At 42.6% G+C, this 22,757-nt stretch overlaps 1 protein-coding gene across 2 annotated transcripts; it reads left to right on the top strand.

The window, feature by feature from the left end:
* LOC147245826 (MAGUK p55 subfamily member 2-like) lies at window positions 1–22,474 on the top strand. 2 transcript variants are annotated; one of them, XM_086185261.1, is made up of 14 exons: window positions 1–121; window positions 4,886–4,934; window positions 5,290–5,390; window positions 5,482–5,637; window positions 5,893–6,066; window positions 6,837–6,944; window positions 11,171–11,290; window positions 11,523–11,654; window positions 11,772–11,874; window positions 14,680–14,748; window positions 14,935–15,096; window positions 17,043–17,245; window positions 19,665–19,793; window positions 19,918–22,474. In XM_086185261.1, the coding sequence occupies exons 2-14, from the start codon at window positions 4,904–4,906 to the stop codon at window positions 20,092–20,094; spliced, it is 1,665 nt and encodes a 554-aa protein (XP_086041387.1). In that variant the 5' UTR covers window positions 1–121; window positions 4,886–4,903; the 3' UTR covers window positions 20,095–22,474. The 2 variants fall into 2 exon arrangements, with proteins under 2 accessions (XP_086041387.1, XP_086041389.1); XM_086185263.1 differs by having other exon boundaries at window positions 73–199.
* Window positions 22,475–22,757: the final 283 nt, after the last annotated feature.

Raw genomic sequence — 22,757 nt, 5'->3', positions numbered from 1 at the left:
TACGGCTTCATTTGACTTGATTTCGTGGATGACGGCTGAGGAAAACCAGACGATAACGAGACGCGCGCGAGACACCACGGACAGCGGGAAACCCCGTTAATCGCAGCAGCACGAAGAGCAGGTAGGCTGCCCGGAGCCTTTGTGTGCCTCCTGCCGCCTCACTGAGGTTGTTGCGTGGTCAGAGAGCCGCTCGACAAAGGTGCGTGTGCACGTGTGTTTAAATCGCGTGTACTGGATAAAAGCTGACTGGGAAACGCGTTGTTACTTTTCCAGTCGTTTAGTGTGTGTGTTTGTTGTTGTTGTTGTTGTTGTTGTTGTTGTTGTTGCGCGCACCCTCTATCTGCTTGTGCGCGCGCTATCACGCTGTTATTATAACGTTGTGCCACTGAAGTGACTATTATTGCTCCTCGTTCATACCCTCCTCCCACTTCAGTCCACCTCGACATCGTTTAGGCTGTGTTAGTGTGCAAGTGTGCACGTGTGAAATGATTTTGGATGTCACGTGAGAACAAATATCGGTGGGAAAACGGTGAAGATGTTGCATCTTCCAAAAAAACAACAAAAAAACTTTGTCGATCTTTTTTTTTTTAACACAAAGCAGCACTGTATACACACCGTTTTCATGTTTGTATGACAGAAGAACACGTGTGTGTGTGTGTGTGTGTGTGTGTGTGTGTGTGTGTGTGTGTGTGTTTTAAACCGCATCTGTTAACATTAGTTTCTTTACATACTGGTCCAATAGAGCAGATGGAAGATGGTGGGAGACAGAGGGAGGCAGGGCAGCAGAGATGGAGGAGGGGGGAATTAAAATGGAATAATAGAGGGGAGGGTGTGAAGAACAGATGAAACAGGGAAAATAGGGGGGGGGGCTGAAAGTGAGATACAGCTGAGGGGCAGGTGAGAGAGAGAGAATAGGGCACTGGGGCAGTTAAGGGTAAGAAAATGAGAGGGGAGAAAGCAAACAAAACAGAGAGGGAGGAGAGAAAATAAAGGGGTGAGGAGGGCTAGAGGGAGGTGTGGGAGGAGGAGGGAGGAAGAGGGGAACAGATGGACATCCCGGCAGTGTGATATCTTTAATTAGAGTCTGTGATGGCTGTGCTTGTCGTTTAGGTGTGCGACAGCTCAGCCTGCCCGGGAGCTTTCTGTCTCCCTCTGCTTTTATTCAAATGATTGTTTTCCAATTGTAGTTTTTGGCTTCAACAATCAAAAAAACAGAGTAACCAGGATAAAATGATGAGTTCCATTTTGCCACGATGCTCTGATATCATTGTGTCATAAATCCAATCCTCTCCTTTCCTTTATGCGGGGAGTGTTCTCGTTATGTCTGCATGTGTTGTATATCATGCTCAGCTCTGCTGGTTCTGTTAGGCTCGATGACGAATGGGTTACTGTGCCTTTAAGGGCCACAACAGTGTTGTAGAATCATATAAATAATAAGGCGCTTCTATACAGTAACCAGATGAAGCCACATGGTGAGATTTTTGTGTCCATAACAAATCTAAGATGAGCGAACGCTCCCTACGTTCTGCGTAGATTTTGACATCGTCTAATATTTTAAAGATGTCTTTTAACTGTGACTGCGGCTTTGTTCCTCTGTGGTGGTGGTGCATCTTTTACCAATAGCGAGTTTCCTTCATCTCCAAATCCAAACTTAATTTTAATCTGGTAAGACACATTGACATCTGACGTGTCCCACATCTGAAAAATACATAAATAGCTGAAATGGACTGTATGTGTGTGTGTGTGTGTGTGTGTGTGTGTGTGTGTGTGTGTGTGTGTGTGTGTGTAGGCCCTGTGTTGTGTAATCCAGACTCGAGCATACGTGTCAATGTTAAGTATGTAATGTGTGTGAGGGTAGGTTTCCATGGCAGCCACGAGCTAAATAGATAGATAGACGGATAGATGGAACGATAGATAGGTAGATGGAACGATAGATAGGTAGATGGAACGATAGATAGGTAGATGGAACGATAGATAGGTAGATGGAACGATAGATAGATAGATGGAGCTGAAGAAAAGAGAATTCACACTCCCAACTCTTTGTTCTCTGCTGCTCCAAATTGCCGTCATATTGTGTCTGTTGTCATGGTGATGCATAGATTAGTTACAGCTAATTTCCCCTCCCGTCTTCTCCCTCTCTTTCTTTTCTCTCTCTCTCTCTCTCTTTCTCTATCTATCTATCTTTGCTTTTTGGGATCTATTAGCTTCTTTCTGCATTTCCAGTGTGGATGCACATTCCCTGAACAATTCCTGAATATCCGCCAACCCTTGCTGTGTGTGTGTGTGTGTGTGTGTGTGTGTGTGTATTACCATTCAATGTTTTCATAAATTTCTATGACTACATTTTTGTTTCATGGAAATTAAAAGCTTATATGACAAAGGGCTGAGTACTTTTAACATCTCAATTATTTTCATGAAGAAAATAGTTGAGCAATATATGAAACATCTCTATTCTGAGTCTCAGTCTCAGTCTAGGATTGAACAATACGTTTTTTTCAATAAAACCGGTGGCTGCTAGCAGCCACGTCTAAGGATGCAGCTCCAGTCCTGCGTCCAGCTGCTGAAAATGGGGTTCATTTGTGAAGAGGGGCTCTTTTTTTGTGACATGTTAGTTGATGAACGCAAGATTTTTGGTCTCAGGGATTTTTCCGGCACTATCCTTAGGATACATATTGACTTTAGTGAACTGTTTAGCTGTAACATGTGAGTTGTTTGTAAATTACGGGCCATGCTCAAAATTATTGGGCTAAAACCAAGAGCCACCTAACCACATGGAGCGTAACTGGGTCAAAAAGTGATCCTGTTGGTGTTCGTATGGGGTGCAGCTGCTGATCAGTGCCTCAAAAATAGTCACTGAGCAGCAAAAACGGTCCCGAAGTGACGTTCATGTTGGCAGGGCTGTCCCCGTTCCAGGGTCCAGCCAAACAAGTTTTATTTCTGGAGAGAGACGTTTGCTTGGATCGGTCGTGTTAGTCGAGCTGCCCCCTGATGAGTTTGAACTATCCAATCGAGAACCCTTTGAAGTGACTCTTATTCTCATAGTTGAGAAGCTCAGACTTGTCCTCACTCGAATTGAGCCACCGTCAGGCCGTTGCATTGGAACCAACTCTGAAAGCAGACCGAAGTCTTCGAGTAGCAGCAGACCATCATGGAGCTGACGCGTTCTTGTGTTGCGCTCAGACGGTAACATCAGCCAGGCAAGCTTTGTCAGAAAAGTCTGATGAGAATCCTGATTGAATCTAATAAGATGTGGAGAGGAGGTAGAAATAACTGACAACGGACGGAAGTGGATGAACTGATCAACGTGACTAAAGAAATAAGATCACATATTGTGGCGCACAAAACCGATGGACACTCACTGGCACCTTTGCAAAAAAATGTAACTGTCATTCTAAAGCACTGCGCAAATAAACTAAGAATCTGTCTCATCTCACAATGCATATTAATGATTTGATAATCATTAAATCATTTATACTGCGAGGGGCAGCGTGGCTCAGAGGTAGAGTGGCAGTCTAGCAACCAAACGGTCGCTGGTTCCATCCTCACTTCCCCCGGCGACCATGTTGAAGTAAGTTAGGCACCAGCCCCACCCCACCTTCAATGGACAAGCGGTATAGAAAAGGGATGGATGGATGGAATTTATACTGATTGTTAGGACTGGGTTTTTAATGGGGAACAAAGAAAATGGGTGGGATGATACTGGTGCTCTAACATCTGTGATAACATAAGTAGAGTCACTGGCAAAACCCTCTCCAAGCAGATTTTCTCTCCTCTAGAATAATTCTAGCTGATTTGCAGTTGCTTCGGAACCATTATTACAATGACTTGATCTGAACTTTAACCAAACGGGTTTTTTTTCTTGCTTATTAAAAAAACAACAACAACAACAAAACAAAAACATCTTTGGCAATGTTCAATTGCTGGTCATTTGCAATCACAAACAGTAACTGCCAACTGAGACAAGAGATGGACAGCGCCTCTGGTAGTTTGTGCAGGAAAAACTTCAAACGCGTGTTCTTTGTCACATTATAAAGTTATACCGCATTGTAGTAAAGTGAAATCTTGACAAGCAAGGAGTGATGGATGGATGAAGACGGGGACTTCAGGGTGGCTCCCCAAAATAGTTCATGTCCACGGCCCCTCCCCCTAATCGATAGACGACAGACGCGTAAGATGGAAGATGTTTGTATTTGGTCTTGACGAGGACCTCACAGTATGAGATGTACCAAGATATCCCGATATATTGCAGAAATCGACATATTTCAACCATAAACTCATATTAGAGATGAAAAGACAAGTTGCTGTCTTTATGTACATCCAATACCAGACGTCCACCTACGACAGGAAATGCTGATCAGTGTTGGAGCTGTACTGCAACACTTACTGGAGCAGGGGCGTGGAAGTCATGTAGTGTTTACAGTCGGTCTGAAAAATGATTATTTTTTTAAAATTTGGTATGAAGACATTGTTTTTTGGGGGGGGGGGGGGGTTAACTACATATTGTCATACAGATATTTTTCCTACCCCTAGTTTTGAAGGTTTACTTCCTCCCTCTCTGAATTTGGATAAAAATAATAATTAAAAAGAAATTCAAGAATCTCTTCTTGTTTGAACTGCAGTTAATAATTAAATGAACGAAATGGTTCTGTTGTTGGTGGTCGTAATCGCAGCAGTCTTTTGTCAAAGAATACAAAGAACAATAATACAAAGAATACAAAACCTGAAACACACACAGAAACATATCAGTCAAATCAAACTTCTATGCTGAATTGAATCACTCTGAGCTCTTCTTTCCATTTGATTTAACAGATGGGATGGAAGTTGTGTGACTTCACGCTGTAGGATGCGTTGCATGAATCTCCCTCTGTGTCTCTCTCCCTCCCAGATTGACTGAAGCACTGCCATGCCTGTGGCCTCCACCAGGACAGAGCCTGGTGAGATCTGATGCCTTCGTTGTCATGAGCGCGACACTGTGCTAATGTTGTTTGCTTGTAATGATGCTTGAAGAACACGTTGAGTAAAAGGAGTGAGGAGGCAAATTGAGTTGATGTATCGTTGCAGAACTTTGTTGCCTTATTAGTGCACAAGTGTGCATGTATGAAAGGACTGAAGATGTCACGTGAGAACAGTTGTTGATCTTTCTTAAACTTTGTTGATCTTTCTTATGAAACAGCACGACAGAATGTTTTCATGTTTGTATGACATATAAATGTCATATGATATAATGTTTGTGTGTGTGTGTGTGTGTGTGTGTGTGTGTGTGTGTGTGTGTTTGTTTGTGTGTTACAGTGCCCCAGGTGTTGGATGTCATGAGTGACAGCACCACCAGCTCCACAATGGCCAATGACCTAGACCTCATCTACCTCAAAGGCATCATGGAAAGCCCTTTGGTGTGGTACACACTCGCACTCAATGCAAAGTCGTGTACTTGTGTCTCTGTGTGGATCTTCTTATGTATAAAATTGTGTGTTTGTGTTTTAGGAGCAAGAGGAAAGCCTGAAGCAGCCACATCTGTCTCCAGTGAGGGAGAACAATGTGGAGCTCCTGCAGGAGATCCTCAAAGACCTGGACCCCTTCACAAAGAGCTCTGATACTGCAGCTGAGCTCGCCCACATCCTCACGCAGCCCCATTTCCAGGTAAACACACACACACACACACACAGGCATGCATGTGTTCACGCATATACATGCACATATGAAAGCTTGCTTAGCTACATTTGTGTGATGTGGAAGGTAAATCAAACAGACTTCAGTATGCCATGCTTTTGTACATGTTATTTTATTGAGAAAACTATGAATGACTGAGCTAACGTTTGAACTATGCACAACTCATGTCTGAGGCCCAGTGTCTGGTCTTTTCTAAATCATATCATTTTCCTTTTGGTTGGTTAGTCTTTACTGGAGACTCATGATTCAGTGGCGTCTCAGGCAGGTGAAAGCCCTCCCCAGAGCCCATGTGACTTTGTGAATCATGATCCAGATCAAGATGGACAGATTAACAACCTACACCCTCCAGCTGATGCGATCCGCATGGTCGGGATACGCAAAGTGGCAGGTGAACATCTGGTATGTATCTGGGGTCACTGACTATCTGTTTGCATTCAACATGAATGGGCCTCTTTCAAAAATGCTTGTGTGGAAGAACGTTTTATGAGATCCAGGGACTCTGCTTAGTTGAACTCCATGTAGGTTTCTAAAGTACAGTATAATCAGCATCAGAATAGCTTTGTCGACGCCTGGAGGGATATTGCTTTGTTCTGCTTGGTCAACACAGTCAGGAAACCAGAATGAAACCACACATGGTGACTTGCCTGCTCTGCAGTGAAACAATGAAAGATGTTGAAATAAGTAGAATTAAATTAGCGAAGAGTCCCTAAAACACAACTCAGTGAATAAAATGATTCAGAAAAAAGTAAACACTGCTTTAAATCAGTAATCATCATCATCACAAAGTTAGAGAGTAGAAAAATATGAAAAGGTGATGTGAAAGATCAAATCGTAGTATCGAAAACAGTGCAAGCATGGAAATGTCCAAATTAGATTAACAGTGATTCAGCAGTAAATGAACACTTCAATGTAAAGAGGAACTGAGTGAAATATGCAATGTTTGTCAGCAGTAAATGAACTGCAGTGGACTCACGTGCAGAAAAGGAATTTGCACTCATTTTAGTGGAGGTAGTCTGTAGTGGCGGTTGATTGTGAAAGCTTCAGAGGTCTTCAGCTTCAGCATGAAGGGGAACAGCTGCACATCTCCTTCATTCACTCTCTGAATTTTTACACTGTAACCAAACAACTGAGTCCCAGCTCTTCATTCAGGCTTCATTCATGTGTTTCAGGGTGTGACATTCAAGGTGGAGGGGGGAGAGTTAGTTATAGCGCGCATTCTTCACGGAGGGATGATTGATCAGCAAGGACTCCTGCACATCGGTGACATCATCAAAGAGGTGAGAACCATCACTGGGACTGGGGCCTGCAGGATGAAGACATGTCTCATATTAGGGGTGCAACTTAATAGGCAACTCACGAAACGATACAAAATACTCACGATACGAAATAAAGATTAAAGAAAATCAAAAATCAGAAATGCAAAAATCAAATATTCTTAATTTCTTCCTTTATATACAGACAAACCGTATTTTTCGGACTATAAAGCGTTCGGGATTATAAGGCGTAGTATCAATGAACAGGTCTATTTTCAGTGTTGTGCCTGAACACGTTCATTGAACGATAGCTCATTAACGCATTCATATTTTGGAGGAACGTGAAATGAACGTACAGGACTGCTGCCTAGTGAACGCTACTGTGAACGCGTTCCATCTGGTGTCTGTGAACGGTTCGCTTCAGGTGAAAATCCTGCTGAAAAAACTCTGTAAACACCTCTCAATATAGCATGGAAAAACACCCAATCTGGCAACGCCAGCCACCAGTGTAGCGCCGCCGCACGCATCATCAAAACAGAAAGCAGCATGGAGGAGGCGACAGTAGCAGCATGTAGTACCAGCCCACGGACAAGACAAAACTGGACTCAACAAACCAGCAAGGATGCGTCGTACGGTCATTTAAACAAGTTTTATGACAAAGTGGAGGAAGATGGGAAAATCTTCCATTTCTGTGCAAACTTTGCCTGCTGGGTTTCAAAAAGAAAATACGCACTTCAGTCGCATTCACCGCAAACCTGAAACAGCAAATTGAAGTGAAGCACCCGGGCAGCCTTTCAAGGTATGTGCAAACAAATAAATGATGTAGAAGAATACAAAAGTGAAAATAAAGAAGCAATCTGACACATTGTTTCATTGTGAGACCTGATGAAATAACTGCTGTCTGTGGAACTACATGGACTGGAGCAATCATTTTTAAAAACAATAGCTCAAAGCAACATATGGGGAAAAAGAACTGAACGAGTTCATTTTTAGAACTGTGAACTTCGTTCAGAATTTTGAATTATTAACCTTAAACTGAACTAGTTCATTTTAAAATCTGTCAACTGAACTTTGAACTAGTTCATGTAGAAAATGAACTTTCCCAACTGTCTATTTTCATACATAAGGAGCACCGGATTATAAGGCTCATTAAGCGAAACAAAACAGTCAGATAAGTCAAACTTTATTCAACTCATTCACAATAACAGCATTGTTCAGTTGTAACACATAAAATACAAAACAGTACACTCACTTTTTCAGTTCATTCTTCCACAAATCCATCAAATTCTTCATCTTCAGTGTCTGGGTTCAACAGTTGGGCGATTTGGGCATCAAGCATGCCCGGATCCCTCTCGTCATTGTCTGAGCACAGTACGTATTACTCCACGAGGCTCCTGACTACGGTAGCCGCAATGCTCTGACAATCCATCAAGCAGTGCAGCTTCGTAGCAGTGCGGCTTATTAACATTTCCATGTTTCCTCCATTCTGCATTGTAAACTGTTTTCTTGTCTGTAACAACATCGACTGCACGTCTGTCCCTCCTGGTGAGGGATCCTCCTCTGTTGCTCACCCTGAGGTTTCTCAGATTTTTCCCTGTTCAAAGGGTTTTCTATGGAGTTTCTCCTCAGTCGATGTGAGGGTCTGAGGACAGAGGATGTTGTTATGATGCCATGTGAGGCCCTTTGAGACAAACTGGTGGTGAAAACGGCTCTACAAAGAAAACTGCCTTGCCTTGCCTTGCCTTACCAATGTCATACGAAAACTTTTTGACAGATTTTTGAGCGCCGTGTACCACATAAAATCTGTTCGAGGTCAGTAAGCACAACCAGAATTAATACATAAGGCACGCTGGATCATAAGGTGCACTGTCGATGTTTGTGAAAATGAAAGGATTTTAAGTGCGCCTTATAGTCCGAAAAATACGGTACACGTTATCGCTGCGTCAGTACAAAATAAAATGCTCTTTGCTTGAAAAACAATAAAAAGTGCTTTGTTGTTGTAAACAGTGAGGACAACTACATTCTTGAATGAAAAGGAAAACAACTATTAAATAAGGCTCAGGGCTGCAGTCTCGTCTCGATCTAGAATGTCTGACCTCAAGGAGCTGGAGAATTGAGCCTTCAACAGGTTCATATCCTCCTATCATGCTAGCAGTGCTCGCTGCAGTCTACGGAGTTGTGGACCCTCATCGTTGGACCACGGTCTTTGTTTTATCCTCCATCGTCTCACCGCTGCCTTGTCTTTTACATGGGAAGCCCAAATACGTCCACGCAACCGATTTGTTTGATGAAGGACCGTCCGCTACTTGTTCGGCCTTGTCTTCCTCCATTTTGAAATAATTGTTTTGCCTTTACTGAAAACTAACCTGTATCATGATACACATCATTTTTCTAAACCCACTGGAGGCCCACGGTTTGAATTCCACTGATTTACCTGCAACCTGAGTATTAATTTTATGCCACGGGGGGCGTCATCATGGCGCTTACGTACGGTTCTTTTCCTATGGTGTCTCTCCAAGTGGGCCATTCCCATCAATGATATTACAAGGGGACATTAGTGAAGTGTTTAGGGCTTATTTTTAATATCATAGAACAGAACCTCCCCCCAATCACCCTCAAGGAGATTAGGAGACATTCTAAAAGTAAAGGCTTCCAAAGGTATCCATGAGTTTGAGGTGCATGTGTTGAACCCAGAACACAACTCAAGGTTTGATGGTAGAGTTTGATGTGATTAGGAAAAGATGCAGTGTGGTGGAAAGTAGTTTTGAAGGATGGAGAGAGGTGAAGGAGTATGCTTTATTTCCTTCCACTCTGAAACTGGACCCTTCGTGGGGTGTCTCTCGGATTCACACTGTGTCAGCTTGAGAACGAGAGGCCTGCTGGGTTTACTGCGACTGCAATAACAGTTCTGCCTCATTCTCTGTATGATGAATCAGGTCATTTCAGTCTTGTTTCTTGAACTGAATTTCATCTCTCACGGCGTTGGAATATAATTTCTTATTTCAAACAGAAACATTTCGCTTTGTAAAAGATAATGTTCGGTTTGTGATGTGAAACTGCAGATGAAGCCTTCTGACATGATCCACACTCACCTGACATCTGCCACTGGTCCTAAACTCAGAATGAAAGGCAGACAAAAACAAAGGATCAAAACTCTGGCTGTGACTTTTTACTTTGGAAACTTAAATCAGAGCTGAGTGTTAGAAGGTAATGAGGGTTGGTAGGTAATGAGCAAGTGTGGTAGGTCAAGTGTCACACAGATGTCCTACAAACCACAAGATAAGAAATAATTGATCCTTGAAGGTCCAAGTTGCCTGTCGTTGCACTCAATGCTACTAATGCAGAATATTTTGGCTGTGTGTAAATGTGTTTGCTGAGTTGTCCTGTCGTTGTAGACCCGATTCATGTCTCCTCCCACATCCGAGTCATAGCCTCCAAGTTTAAGTAGTTCCTCGAGGGTTCAGAGGTTACAAATCTTTGATGATGGATTGAGGATAGACTGATGTGAAGGCCACTTTTATAACAAATACAGACTTGCAAACATATGCTAACATGCTATATGGGAAATTCACTCCCATGTCAGAATCTGTTTGCACACCAGGTCTGGACCACTGGACTACACTGAGCAATGGCAGGTGACAGACAAGTGGCATCTTCTCCTGGTCTCACCTGGCTGCAGCATTGCTCCTCATATGTCTGGACATTATTTCTCCATCTGCTGGAGACTCACTGTATCTGCAGCCGGGGGTGTATGACTGCTCTTTTTGCCCGTGCTTCTGCACATGTAAGCACATCGTGCTGAAAGCCCAGTTAGTCTAAAAAATAACCGTGTCCATGTAAGTGCAACAACATATGAAGAAAAAAAATACTTTTCCTCACACAGCTACAGGTATTATCCAAGTCACAGGGTCAGAGGCTCACGTTCAGTTGCTGCTCGCGGGTAAGATTTATAGACTGGTTTCATCAGTATCAAGTGAGATCAGGTGGGTGGTTCCATGGTATTGAAGTAGGTGGAAGGCTGCTTAGTAGTACAGCTCTTTTCTGCACAGAGGGAGGCAGCTTGTCTGTCTGTCCAAAGACGAAAGAAAACTATGTGATTATTCACCTTTTGCCATCTCTGGAATAACTCAAGTCTCTCCTGGGTCCTTCCTGACATTTTTAATCTCTCAAGTGACTTTTTTTTTCCCCCAGTCTGGTGCTGGATATTGTGTGTCAATTCAGAAATATACTTTTGTCCTCCATGCTGGCAGGTGAATGGACGAGAGGTTGGCCAGGACCCCAGGGTGCTGCAGGAGGAGCTACAAGCGGCCAGTGGAAGTGTAGTTCTGAAGATCCTGCCGAGTTACCATGAACCTATTCCACCAAGACAGGTTCCCAGTCATAAACTGTGTCTTGTGTATCTCCAGTCTTTTTTCTCTGCCGTGTGTAATCTTGTGTAATAAAGTGGGCACGTATATTTTGATACCAAGTTGTTGTTAGTTGGACATGTTTTATGTTCTGTGGATTATAGAAAGTTTCCAAAAATGTTATAGAAATGAAACATACATTTTTAGAGTGCCATTTGAGTTAAAGGCCTGTGTCTGTATTTATGTGTTTGTCCAGGTGTTCTTTAAGTGTCACTATGACTACGACCCAGCCAATGACAACTTGATTCCCTGTAAGGAGGCGGGTTTAAGGTTTCAGACAGGGGATATCCTGCAGATAGTCAACCAGGACGATGTCAACTGGTGGCAGGTGAGTACAGAAACGTAAGTGTAGTTCTGTGTTGCCCAGCTGACCCTGCGCTCAGCAAAAACATGCTCAAGTTCACACTCAAATCACATAGAAACGTGTGTGTGTTCTTCTCTTCAGGCTCGTCATGTGGAGGGTGGAAGTGCAGGGCTGATTCCCAGTCAAATGCTGGAGGAGAAGAGAAAAGCTTTTGTCAAGAGAGATGTGGAACTGGCGCCTGCAGGTAACAGAAGAAAAGAAACATGCTGGTATTTGTATAACTGCATTTAATAGCTCTACAGAAACTGTACTTGGAGTTCAAAGAAACGAAGGAACATAGATACTGAAGCATCTAAGTCGCCGTATTCACAAATGTCATGACACTCAGTTTGGGGCAGAGAGAGCGAAAGAGATCCGATGACAGGTGACCTACATTTACTTTTAACAAGGGAACAAATGATGGCGCCAGAAATACTTCTTTTCATTTCTCAAGCCGAAGCATTTTTGAAGCGAGAGAGATGCTGATCACTTGCCCAAACACCAGCCTCTGACCACCTCTTCCCTTCAACACTCAAAATCACACCTCCTAACAGAGTACAGAAGTGCTTCAAAAAAATCACCCAAAGTAAAGGAATACATCATCAAACATAACACAACCGGAAGAATCTGTTACATAAGCTGAGTGCACTAACGACAAGGCTGCACGCCCTCACTCGTTATTGACTGATAAGAAACTCTGTACCTCTAGTGGAAACGGACACAATATGGCTACCGGACTATAGTACCCTCTTTATTATATTAATGGTCACTACAGCAATGTGAAGGTGAGCCAAAACTGAAGCCTGAGCTTGCTTAAATGTTGAGCTGTGTCAGGATTCATTGTGTTTTGTTTAATTCACCATGCAAGCTCCCTCGATGTAGAGTCCAAAGGTATCAGTATGCCAACGATTGTGGGTGTCTGACCCAGAATAAGGATTTGTTGACACACCAAACTATTCAAATATGGGAATTTGACTTTGAATATGGATTTATATCTGCATAAATAGCAGTATTTAAAGTAAGTTTATTGATGTGCCAAACCGTCTCATGTGGGTGTTTGATTTAAATATTGCTGTACTGATGTGCCAAATCATTCCATCTGTGTGTTTAGTTTAGATATGCCAGATCACTTACTACAGATGTCTGATATAAAATTGCTTTGATACAGGCAGCTGATTTAGATTATAAGGTGAATGAAATGCCAAATTAGTGAGTGCCTAATCCAGAATATGGGTATGGAGACAGGCTAAGTCTCTCAGATGTGGGTTATTTTGGTGTGAGTGGTTGATTTAGAACATGGGCCAATTAGTACTGATTCAATGTGCCTGATTTAAACTTCAAGCCCACTGACACCTCAAAATTTCCAGATTGGCTTTCTGGTTTATCAATAGAGGCATATCAATGAGGTAAACCAGTAAAATGGGTGGCTAGTTTTTAAGATATAGTCTCATTTGGATGCTGAACTGATGACAGTGGATATCTGTTTATGAGTAGTTTATTGATCTCCCTACCCATCTAAGTATGGGATTCTCAATCAACAACACCAGCTTTCTTCAAATTGCTCAATACAGGTATAATGATAAACTATCTAGTAGTGTGATTTAAACTACAGGTGTCTATGCTAAAGCATTTATCTGAATTCATTTGCGAGGGGTGGTTGAATCCAGTGCTCCAGTGAACAGAACTTGGCTCTCCACCATCACGTCTCCCAGCTTGTGCACTATTTTTTTCTAATTCAGAAATATTGGTAAATTAACATCTGTTCTGACCAAAGTTGATATGGAGATGATTACCCATGCTTTTATTTCTTCTTGTTTAAATCAAACTTCTCTGGATCGTCTCCAAACTTCCCAGAAACCCGCTGCCCAGCTTGTAACCATCCGTCGTCATCTTCCACTTATTCCTTACTAGTAGGGGTCGCGGGGGGTCTGGAGCCTATCCCAGCATCTACGGGTGAGAGGCGGGGTTCACCCTGGACAGGTCGCCAGTCCATTGCAGGGCCAACACATAGAGACAGACAACCATTCTCACTCACATTCATACCTACGGTCAATTTAGAGCAGGGGTGTCCAAACTGGTCCAGTAAGGGCCGGTGTGGCTGCAGGTTTTCATTCCAACCGAGCAAAAGCAACACCTGATCCAACAAATGAGCAGTGTGGACACAGCTTAGTTGATTTAAGTAGAATCAGGTGTTGCTTTTGCTCAGGTGGAATGAAAACCTGCAGCCACACCGGCCCTTACTGGACCAGTTTGGACACCCCTGATTTAGAGTATCAATCAGCCTCGTCCCCAGTTGCATGTCTTTGGACTGTGGGAGGAGCCGGGACTCGAACCCAGAACCTTCTTGCTGTGAGGCCACAGTGCAAACCACTGCACCACCGCGCAGCCCCAGCTTGTAACCAGATACAACTAAAGATCATTTATGGCACCGATCTGTTCTCTCCTCACTGGCTCCCTCATAAATTCCACATACATTTTAAAGTACTGGTGTGAACTTTTAGAGCCTTGCCTGTTCAAACACCCATCATACTGCTGACCGCCACCTTCCGTATACACCTGTTCGTTACTCATGAGACTTTAACGTCTCTGTTTTGTTGGGATTTCAGTTTTTATTTCATTACCTGCATATTTGTCACGTTCGCTAAGAACTTTGTTTTGTTCATTTTAAATCATGAAAAGGTGCTAAATAAACTTTAATTACCATCCGATCCCAAATACGGACACAGCACTGTGACATTATTTCAAGTTTATGTCTTATTCAGAATTAAGGTCAGCTGACTGGCGTAATAAATGTTTTCATTTCAACATGTAAATTTCATTTTGGAACGTAAGTTTCAGTGTAGGCCCTGTGACTGGTCAAATCCTTCAGAGCATGTAGTGTCCAGTATGGATTTCATGTTAGTCTTTTTCATGCAGGAGTTGGTCTGCTACTACTATCCTCTATTACCAGTTCTAGTCTGGTACACCTGTGTTGAGTACTGCTTTGCATGAATTTCTGTTTTTCTGATAGGAAATCTGTGTACTGGTGTTGGAGGGAAGAAGAAGAAGAAAATGATGTACGTGACCACCAAAAATGCAGGTAGTAAAACCGCTTGTGTGTCCTGTATTAGAAATGGTCACCATTGCTTTCAGTCGTTGTCAGTAGATTTCTCTGTTCTGACACAGTGGAACGTGTCTTTGCTTTCCTTCCTTGTTCATTCGGTTCGCTCAAAGACCCATTCCTCTCTTTAAACCCTCCTTTCTTTCTCTCTCTCGCTCTCTTAAGAGTTTGACAGACATGAAATACTGCTATATGAAGAGGTGGCCAAGGTCCCGCCTTTCAAGAGGAAAACTCTGATCTTAATTGGTGCCCAGGGTGTCGGGAGGCGGAGACTGAAGAACAAGCTTCTCCTGAGGGATCCGCATCTTTTTGGCACCACCATTCCATGTATGAAATCTAAATATTCCATCGCTTGCTTCATGGTTTTAAAGTAAGATTTCTTTAGTTAGAATGAACAAAATATCTGTTTTGTTACTCTTTGGACAGTTAGTGCTGTAAGAAATGTGTGTAGTAGCTAAGAATAGCTCAACATTGAGGTGATAAAAACAGATGTGAATTGAAATCAGCATTTCAGTAAAACCCGAAAGTAAGATTAAGAAGCTTTATTGTCATTATACACAGGTGTGCAACGAAATTCTGTTTGGCAGCATCTCTCACACACATAACAGCTAGGACGCAGTCACAGTGTACAGTATATTATATATATTAACAATCAAACAATTTAGATACAGCGACTATTACTTCCTTTCTCACAAACCCCAAAACTACAAAGATCAAGTTGATAATCAAACTGTTATGTAAACATTTAAACATGAAACATTTAAACATGAAAAATTGGTGTGTAGTAAAAAGCAGAAGTCATCCAGATGGTCCAGTTCTTTGAATTATACAACTATTAAAATGGATTTCAAAATCTCTGCCTGCAAACATCCCACAGCTTCAGTTCAGCACAAGCTGATGCACATAATGTGTGTGCAGCAATAGAATGCAAAGCTAAAATAAGTAGGAAGTAAAACATAGTAGAGAGCAAACGTAACAAGATTAAACTGGATATACAAAAATAATGAAATAAGAGAATGTGACAAGTCAACCCAGTCTTCAATCCAAACTGGGTGCGCGCTCCATTCTGAAGGGTTACGTTATAACCGGGCAGCCGAGCAGTGCCCCTCTGTCACCTTAGCACAATTTGTTCCTCTTGCCAAGCTTCTCTCCGTCATCTTAGAAAAATGATAACTCATGTTAAGAATAACTGTGTTACCTTCTGAGGGAAGCCAAACCAATAAAGGCCACTCATAAGTGAGATCAGAGTTGCAGAAGAAAAAAGAAAATGATGGAGCAAACTGGGTGGTGGCTGATAGGTGAGGACCGAAAAACTAACGACTGCCTGTCTTGTTCCACCGTCACCCACTCGTGCCCTTCTTGGGATTTGAGTAATAATGGCGGTTTCTTAAGAGTGCCGTAGTTTGCAAGAACAAAGAGAGAGGAAAGAACATTGGCAGCATGGGTGGCATAAGCAGGGGCAAGGGGAGAACTGAGCAGCTGAAGGTCTGATTTAAGTTCAGGTCTTGACTTTGCTAAGGCATAAGTTGAATTTACAGGCAAAAGCAATCCTACGCAAAAAGCTGGTCGACAGAGGTGGACAAAATCAGGTGGGATCAAAGAAAAAAATTAAAAACAGGCATAGTAAGTAAAACACGATGGAGGGCAAACTTGGAGAGGGCTGGAAAGAGAGGAGACGATGACAGTCCTGCAGAGGACAGAGGGAGGTGTGTGTAAAGAGGTGGATCCAACTGAACACAGGTGTGGAAACAAATGGTGGAAACCTAAACAAAGGCAGGCGGTTGAATTAACTGTAAAACACCAGGAGAAAAATAAAAACAATTTGACTCAATTGTACGGATTACAGTTGCGCTGATCAAGACCTGAAACTTGTGATCGAGACCATGAATTCAGTCAGAACATGTTCACAAGAAGGAGCTTCTTTATTGACGTGGATGCAACGTCACTTGTTTTCATCCATGGGAGCAGCCCTCTGCTGGCATTAGAAAGAATGCTAATTTAAGGCACTCCTAGTGGGCGGCATGGCTCAGGGGTGGAGTGGCCGTCTAGCAACCGAAGGGTTGCTGGTTCGATCCCCGATCCCGGTGACCATGTCGAAGTGTCCTTGAGCAAGATACTGAACCCGTGTATGGGTGAATGAGATGACACTGTAAAGAGCTTTGAGTGCCGCTAAGGTAGAAAAGCGCTATATAAATTGAGTCCATTTACCATTCCTACTTTTCAATCCAGTTGTTTTAATTATTTGGGGGGGGGGGGGCGGGGGGACTGTCCAGATACTTCCAGAAAGCCTAAAAAGGGAGAGCGTGAGACTCGGATGTACGCGTTCACCAGCCGCAGCAAAATGGAAGCTGATATCAAGAACGGGCGTTACCTTGAACATGGAGAATATGATGGCAGTCTGTACGGGATAAAGATAGACTCCATACATGAGGTTGTGGAAGCTGGACGAATCTGCATACTGGATGCCAACCCCCAGGTACTCACACAGAAAACACACACCATCATAACCCACTAAAGTAATTCATTGATAGATAATTTTTGTTAATTATTGAATAAGTAGAACACAGCAGTCATTCTGATACCAATTTTGCAGATACTTCTCCCTGCCCTGTGCCCTTTAGGAGTGCAGTGCCCATTGAGAGATGACAAAAGCATTTTTTTTAAATTAACAGTTATTGAGATTGACTGCTATCGAAAGTAAAAAAAAAAAAGTTATCACGTCATCTCTTGAGTGGCATTTCTCTCCAGCTCGCACAGGAGGTTAGCTTGATGTGCTTGCAGCAAGAACAGAGCAGCAGCTGGTCCCACAGCCTTGTGTGACTTCCTGCAGAAGAAGGGCCCAGACAAGGCTGCTTCAGTGTGTCCCTGTCCGAGACACTGGACACATTGAATTTGAGTGTCCCTTCTCATCATGTGTCTGTTAAGCGTTGCTTGACATTCTTCTTTTCTCTTCTTTCACGCGCAAAATCCCAGAGAAGCTAATGCAAGAACAGCTAACCAAAGCTAACTGTCACGAAAAGATGTTTGGCAAGTTTCCTTCCGTGAGTAAAGTACCTCTCAGTGGTGCGCTGGATAAGCAAAGAGGACAGTTGTCCAGTCGTCAATGGTTTCATAGTACAGGACAGATGCAGTGGCATAGGCCTGGGGGGCCCAAACAAAGACTATCATGGTTAGGCACTAAACAAGTGGCACTATTGAAATTTCTAAGTCTGAAACTCCATTATCTTAACAACCATTTATTCTGTTAAGGTCAAAATTGGCATGTGTTTGGAGGAAGTGCATTGTCAAAGTTAGGTGGCTGGGAACTGAGTGTGTAAGGTCTGAGATGATGGACAGGACTGGACAGCTTCAGTGTTGTCTGTCTGCGGTGATCAAAGCAGAGATCAAATTCAGAGAGATTTTGTGTCGTTGCACAACCTGTGTTCCTGCCCCTCCAACCATAGTAACCACACCAGATAAAGTGGTGGGACACGTCGTAGAAATGGCGTCACATTATGCTTGGATAGCTTTGATGTTTTGTGACATCTTTTCCTCTCAAACAATGGGCACTGCGCCGGGAAAATCTAAAAGCAACAAACCTGTTTTTCTGTGACTCCATGAACTCCTCTGGCTGTTCATCCGATCATCAGACTAGGCATGCATTGTTGGTTTCTCATGGAAGTGCATTGCTTCGTTTTAATCTGGAATCTGAGAGTCTGAGCTAATGGTCAGGGTGATTAAGATCAGTCCGAATTTTGGGGGACTTTGGTACCGTCTGAATGTATGCGCTGTATTAATGTGATGATCAAAGAAGTCAGAGATCAGAGAGATCAAAGTCAGAGATGGTCAGGTAGGTAATTTGAAGTCATACGGCCCATGGCCCGCCCCTCAAACAACTGGCACTGTTCTGGATCAATGGTGTGGCCCCTCATTACTAGGGCTGTAATCAACCAAAGAAATTCTTGGTCGACTGAAGCCCTCAAATTTCGACTAAAAATCGACTAATTTTATGTATGAAAACTCTACTGCGTCAACTACCAGCACAAAACCTGTTGAGGAACATTTAGACAATTGTTTTTGTCAGGTTATAATAACTGACCTACACTATCATTGGTCCTGACAGAGCGAGACTGAACACAGGAGCTCAGCATCGCTGAGACACAAATAGACTTTTAACTTAAAACTTTTCTCTCAAACACAAAAGGCAAGTCCACTGTAAGAATTTTTATAATTAAAACAAAACAATTATTGGACTAAAACATGGAAATGTCAATTCTGATTTGTTCATATACTCAAAACTGACGGGGCAACCTCAGGTGGACACGTTAGCTCACCGTTTCTAGGTGATAGGCCAGGTTTGTAGTGGAGCTGTGACATGAAAACTGTTGTTGGCAAACTTTGCATTCGACTTTTTTCCATGGTCTGTTTTCATGAAATGCTGCCACGCTGCAGACGTCTTTGACGTGGTGGACGAGGACTGACTTTAAATGAAACCGTCAAAATTAAATAGACATTCATCAAACCACCAGACGTTGGCCTTCTAGTCCTCTTCAGTCTGTCTGTCTCCAGCGGGTCGGGCGAGTCCAAAATAGCAAAACAAGGGGGTGTTCAAAGATGGAGTGTTATCTGTGAAACGGGGGTGCTTTGAAAACACCCCCATTAGCACTTGGTACTTTCCTCCTGATGAAATTAACGTGGCAAAATATCGTCCAATCAGAATTTTGGTCGAACCAGAACTTATTGACTAATAAATCGACCAGTCGACTGGGAGATTACAACCCTACTCATTACACTGGTCTTAACAGTAAGAGTATAAATATCTTCATCAGCCAGTTGGTGCTAAACCCGCTCGTGTCTAAACCTCTCTAAAACATTCTTTCAAATCTAATCGTGTTTAATACGTGTATTCATTTCAGACACTCAAAGTACTGAGAACCTCCGAGTTCTTGCCCTATGTGGTGTTCCTTCAGTCTCCAGACTTTGAGGTGCTCAAGGCAATGAATCGCTCAGCTGTGGAGGCAGAAGTAGTTACTAAGACACTTACGGTAAGAAACTTTTAATTAATTAATAAATTTATTTATTTTTTAGAAAAAGAACTATCACCTCAAATACACCAGTAGGCTCCCTGTGGTGGCTAGAAAAAGTGAAGTTGTGTGCTTTGTGTCTCAGGATGAAGAGCTGCAGAGAACATGCGAAGAGAGCAATAAAATCCAGGCGTCCTACGGTCACTACTTCGATCTCTGCATTGTCAACAACAACCTGGACGAGACCTACTGCACCGTTAAAGCCGCCCTGGAAACGGTTTCAAAAAACCCCCAGTGGGTCCCTGTCACTTGGGTTTTCTAGAAAGACACTGCATAGCAAAGGAGGAGGAGAACGTCAAGAGCAAGAGAGAAACAGAGGCACTCAAAACTAAACCGCTGTGTAAATAATGGATGTTCTTTTTCAGATGATACGTTTCCTCTTAGAAGTACCTTAGCATCAGAAAACAATTTTCTTGCTTAAGTAAGCACTTTCCTCAAGAGCTGGGTAAGAGACATGCATTATTTAAACAGGATTATACTTGATCTTTCATGGGAGAAACTACTGGAAAGAGGTAGTACTGATAAACACTAATGAAAAGGAAAAGTAGGGTGTGTGTGTGTGTGTGTGTGTGTGTGTGTGTGTGCACGCGTGCATAGGTGAGTTGATTTTAGTACAAAGACTTTGTATATTTCTAAATTACTACTGGTGGTCATCAGCAGATCATGCCTTTTTTAAACATTTCAATTGATCGACCAGGAGTGATTGATTACTGGTTACACTTCATCAGCAAGCTGTGAGCGGTTGTAAGATTCATAAGCACAACCTGGACCAGGGGCTGAAATTCAAGACTGCTGAAAATTATTCAGTGTAACTGACCAAAATATTTTACCTGTAAATTGTTGGAAATAAGCTTTCTTCTTTAAATGCAAAGCATGTTTAGTTCACACAAGAATTATTAGAACACTGGCTCTCACCGCACAAAGGACATGTTTTTGTTCTGTGTGAGTGCAGGTGGAATTTCTCATCTTGGTCTCGTCTCACTACTGTGCTAACAAGCTACAACAAGTATGCAGGTTGCTAACTATTCAATTTTTCCCATCTGATTATTTTTTATCCATCCATTTTCTTCCACTTATTCCTGTTAAGGGTCACGGGGGGGTGGAGCCTATCCCAGCAGCCTTCCCCCTGGACGGGTCACCAGTCCATGGTAGCACCAACACATAGAGACAGACAACCATTGGCTCTCCCAGCCACGCCTACGGTCAATTTAGAGTCTGGATTAACCTGGTCCCTCTTGATGTCTTTGGACTGTGGAGGAAGCTGGAGTACCAGAGAGAACCCAGCAGGAACAGGGAGAACATGGAGACTCACCCAGAAAGATCCTGTGGTCCAGCTGGGACTCGAACCCAGAACCTTCTTACTGTGAGGCTACAGTGCTGACCACTGCACCACCGTGCTGCCTACTTATTTTCATGTCACTACTTCTACCCTGCTGATAGGTGAATCAGTCACACACACACATCACGTGTGTCTTAGTTGGTGTTTTTTTGGTGATTTTGAAGTTGGAATTTAGGTTTATTGTCCCAGGACCGTGCAGCCATGGATACTGAAGGAAGGAAGGAAGGACCTGTTTCTTCACTCCGTTGTCTAACCGACACATTGGCTGTCATCAAACAATGCGTTGAAACAAAACTACCTCAGGTCGGGTGTGAAACAGAACATTCTGAGATTATGTAGCAGCATATAAATTTACAATGCTTAATGCATTGTCAATCAGATTAAAAGGAAAAATTCAATCAGATTAAATGGACTTTGTGCCTTTGGTCATTAAGGCAGCCCAAAATTTGAGGACCCCCACTATGTGAGGCTAAGTTTGAAAGCCCTCATCATTTCAAATCACAGACTTTGCGCACCATTTCTTGTATTATTATTATATACAAGTTCAAAACACATACTTTCATTTGGATAAGTACTTTTAATTTGAAGTATTTGTCATTTACAACTACATTGCCTGTCAGCTCATTTTTAAACATTTTGTAGATAGCATGTAGATACACAGTGATATAATATATTCTGATCTAGTATTGTATGAGATTTTTGCTAGTATTTAGAGTACAGTATGTGACGCTTAAGTGAATGCCATTAGTTCAACTAGTAGTACTTGTAGTAGCCTACAAGTGATCCACACAACAGAGCCCTTGGGAAAATGCTCAGATAAATAACAGAATAAAATGCAGGACACCAGAACCTCTGAAACTGAGTGACAAGATGATGTTTTGTTCCCTTTTTTTGGGCTAAATAACAAATGATTGCCGCAAAACCTTCTGAGCGGCTCGTTTATGTCTATCTTTTATTGTGGCAGCTACCGAACGATGGAACGCTTACTTTGTCCGAATATTTCTTGCTAACAAGAGTTTTTGACACTCATTTGAAAATTTGGTTCAGCAGGCAGCGCATGTGTCTCATAATCAGGAACGCACACTTCATGCAGCGTGCTTAATGTGGTCGCTATGAATCCTCACGCGTTCGTCCTGCGCTCCTCTCTCCGAGGATGCATGTGCATCTCTAAATGATGTCAGTTTTATTGATAATTGCTGTTTGTTTGTTTTTTAAATTTTGTAGTAAATGTTGACTTTCATTCTCAAGTCAAATTTCTGATGACATCCTGTGGGGATTGTAGAATAAAGAGATTAATTCCCAATCAGGCACTGTGTTGTGTGAATTAAAGACCTTAAGGCTACGTGAAATTTGTCAGCACACATCTGAGTGTCAGTCCTGGGATTCTGGATTCGATGGACATCTCCACAACAGGATATCATGGAAATATGTTAGTCACATCCTGGTGCTTGGGGGGGCGCTACTCTGAATCCCCTCAGGAACAACTTGTGCTCTTCCATCCAGGGCTAAGGAGGTGGAGCTGGACGGCATGGTCTTGTCCCACCTATCAGTTTAGACAGAATAGTAAATGTTTCAAATCAGAGGGA

Source organism: Aulostomus chinensis, chromosome 18 (genome assembly GCF_037954235.1).
Source record: "Aulostomus chinensis isolate RoL2024-O1b breed Wild chromosome 18, RoL_Achi_v1.0, whole genome shotgun sequence".
NCBI classification, from domain to species: Eukaryota; Metazoa; Chordata; class Actinopteri; order Syngnathiformes; family Aulostomidae; genus Aulostomus; species Aulostomus chinensis.
This window is presented reverse-complemented; position numbering and strand designations above follow the sequence as displayed.

Excerpts from the sequence above, each read along its gene's own strand:
- LOC147245826 (XM_086185261.1), top strand. The coding sequence starts at position 4,904 with ATGCCTGTGGCCTCCACCAGGACAGAGCCTG. Across the intron at positions 11,655-11,771 it reads ACGATGTCAACTGGTGGCAG|GCTCGTCATGTGGAGGGTGG; the intron begins GTGAGTACAGAA and ends TCTTCTCTTCAG. Across the intron at positions 11,875-14,679 it reads TGTGGAACTGGCGCCTGCAG|GAAATCTGTGTACTGGTGTT; the intron begins GTAACAGAAGAA and ends TTTTTCTGATAG.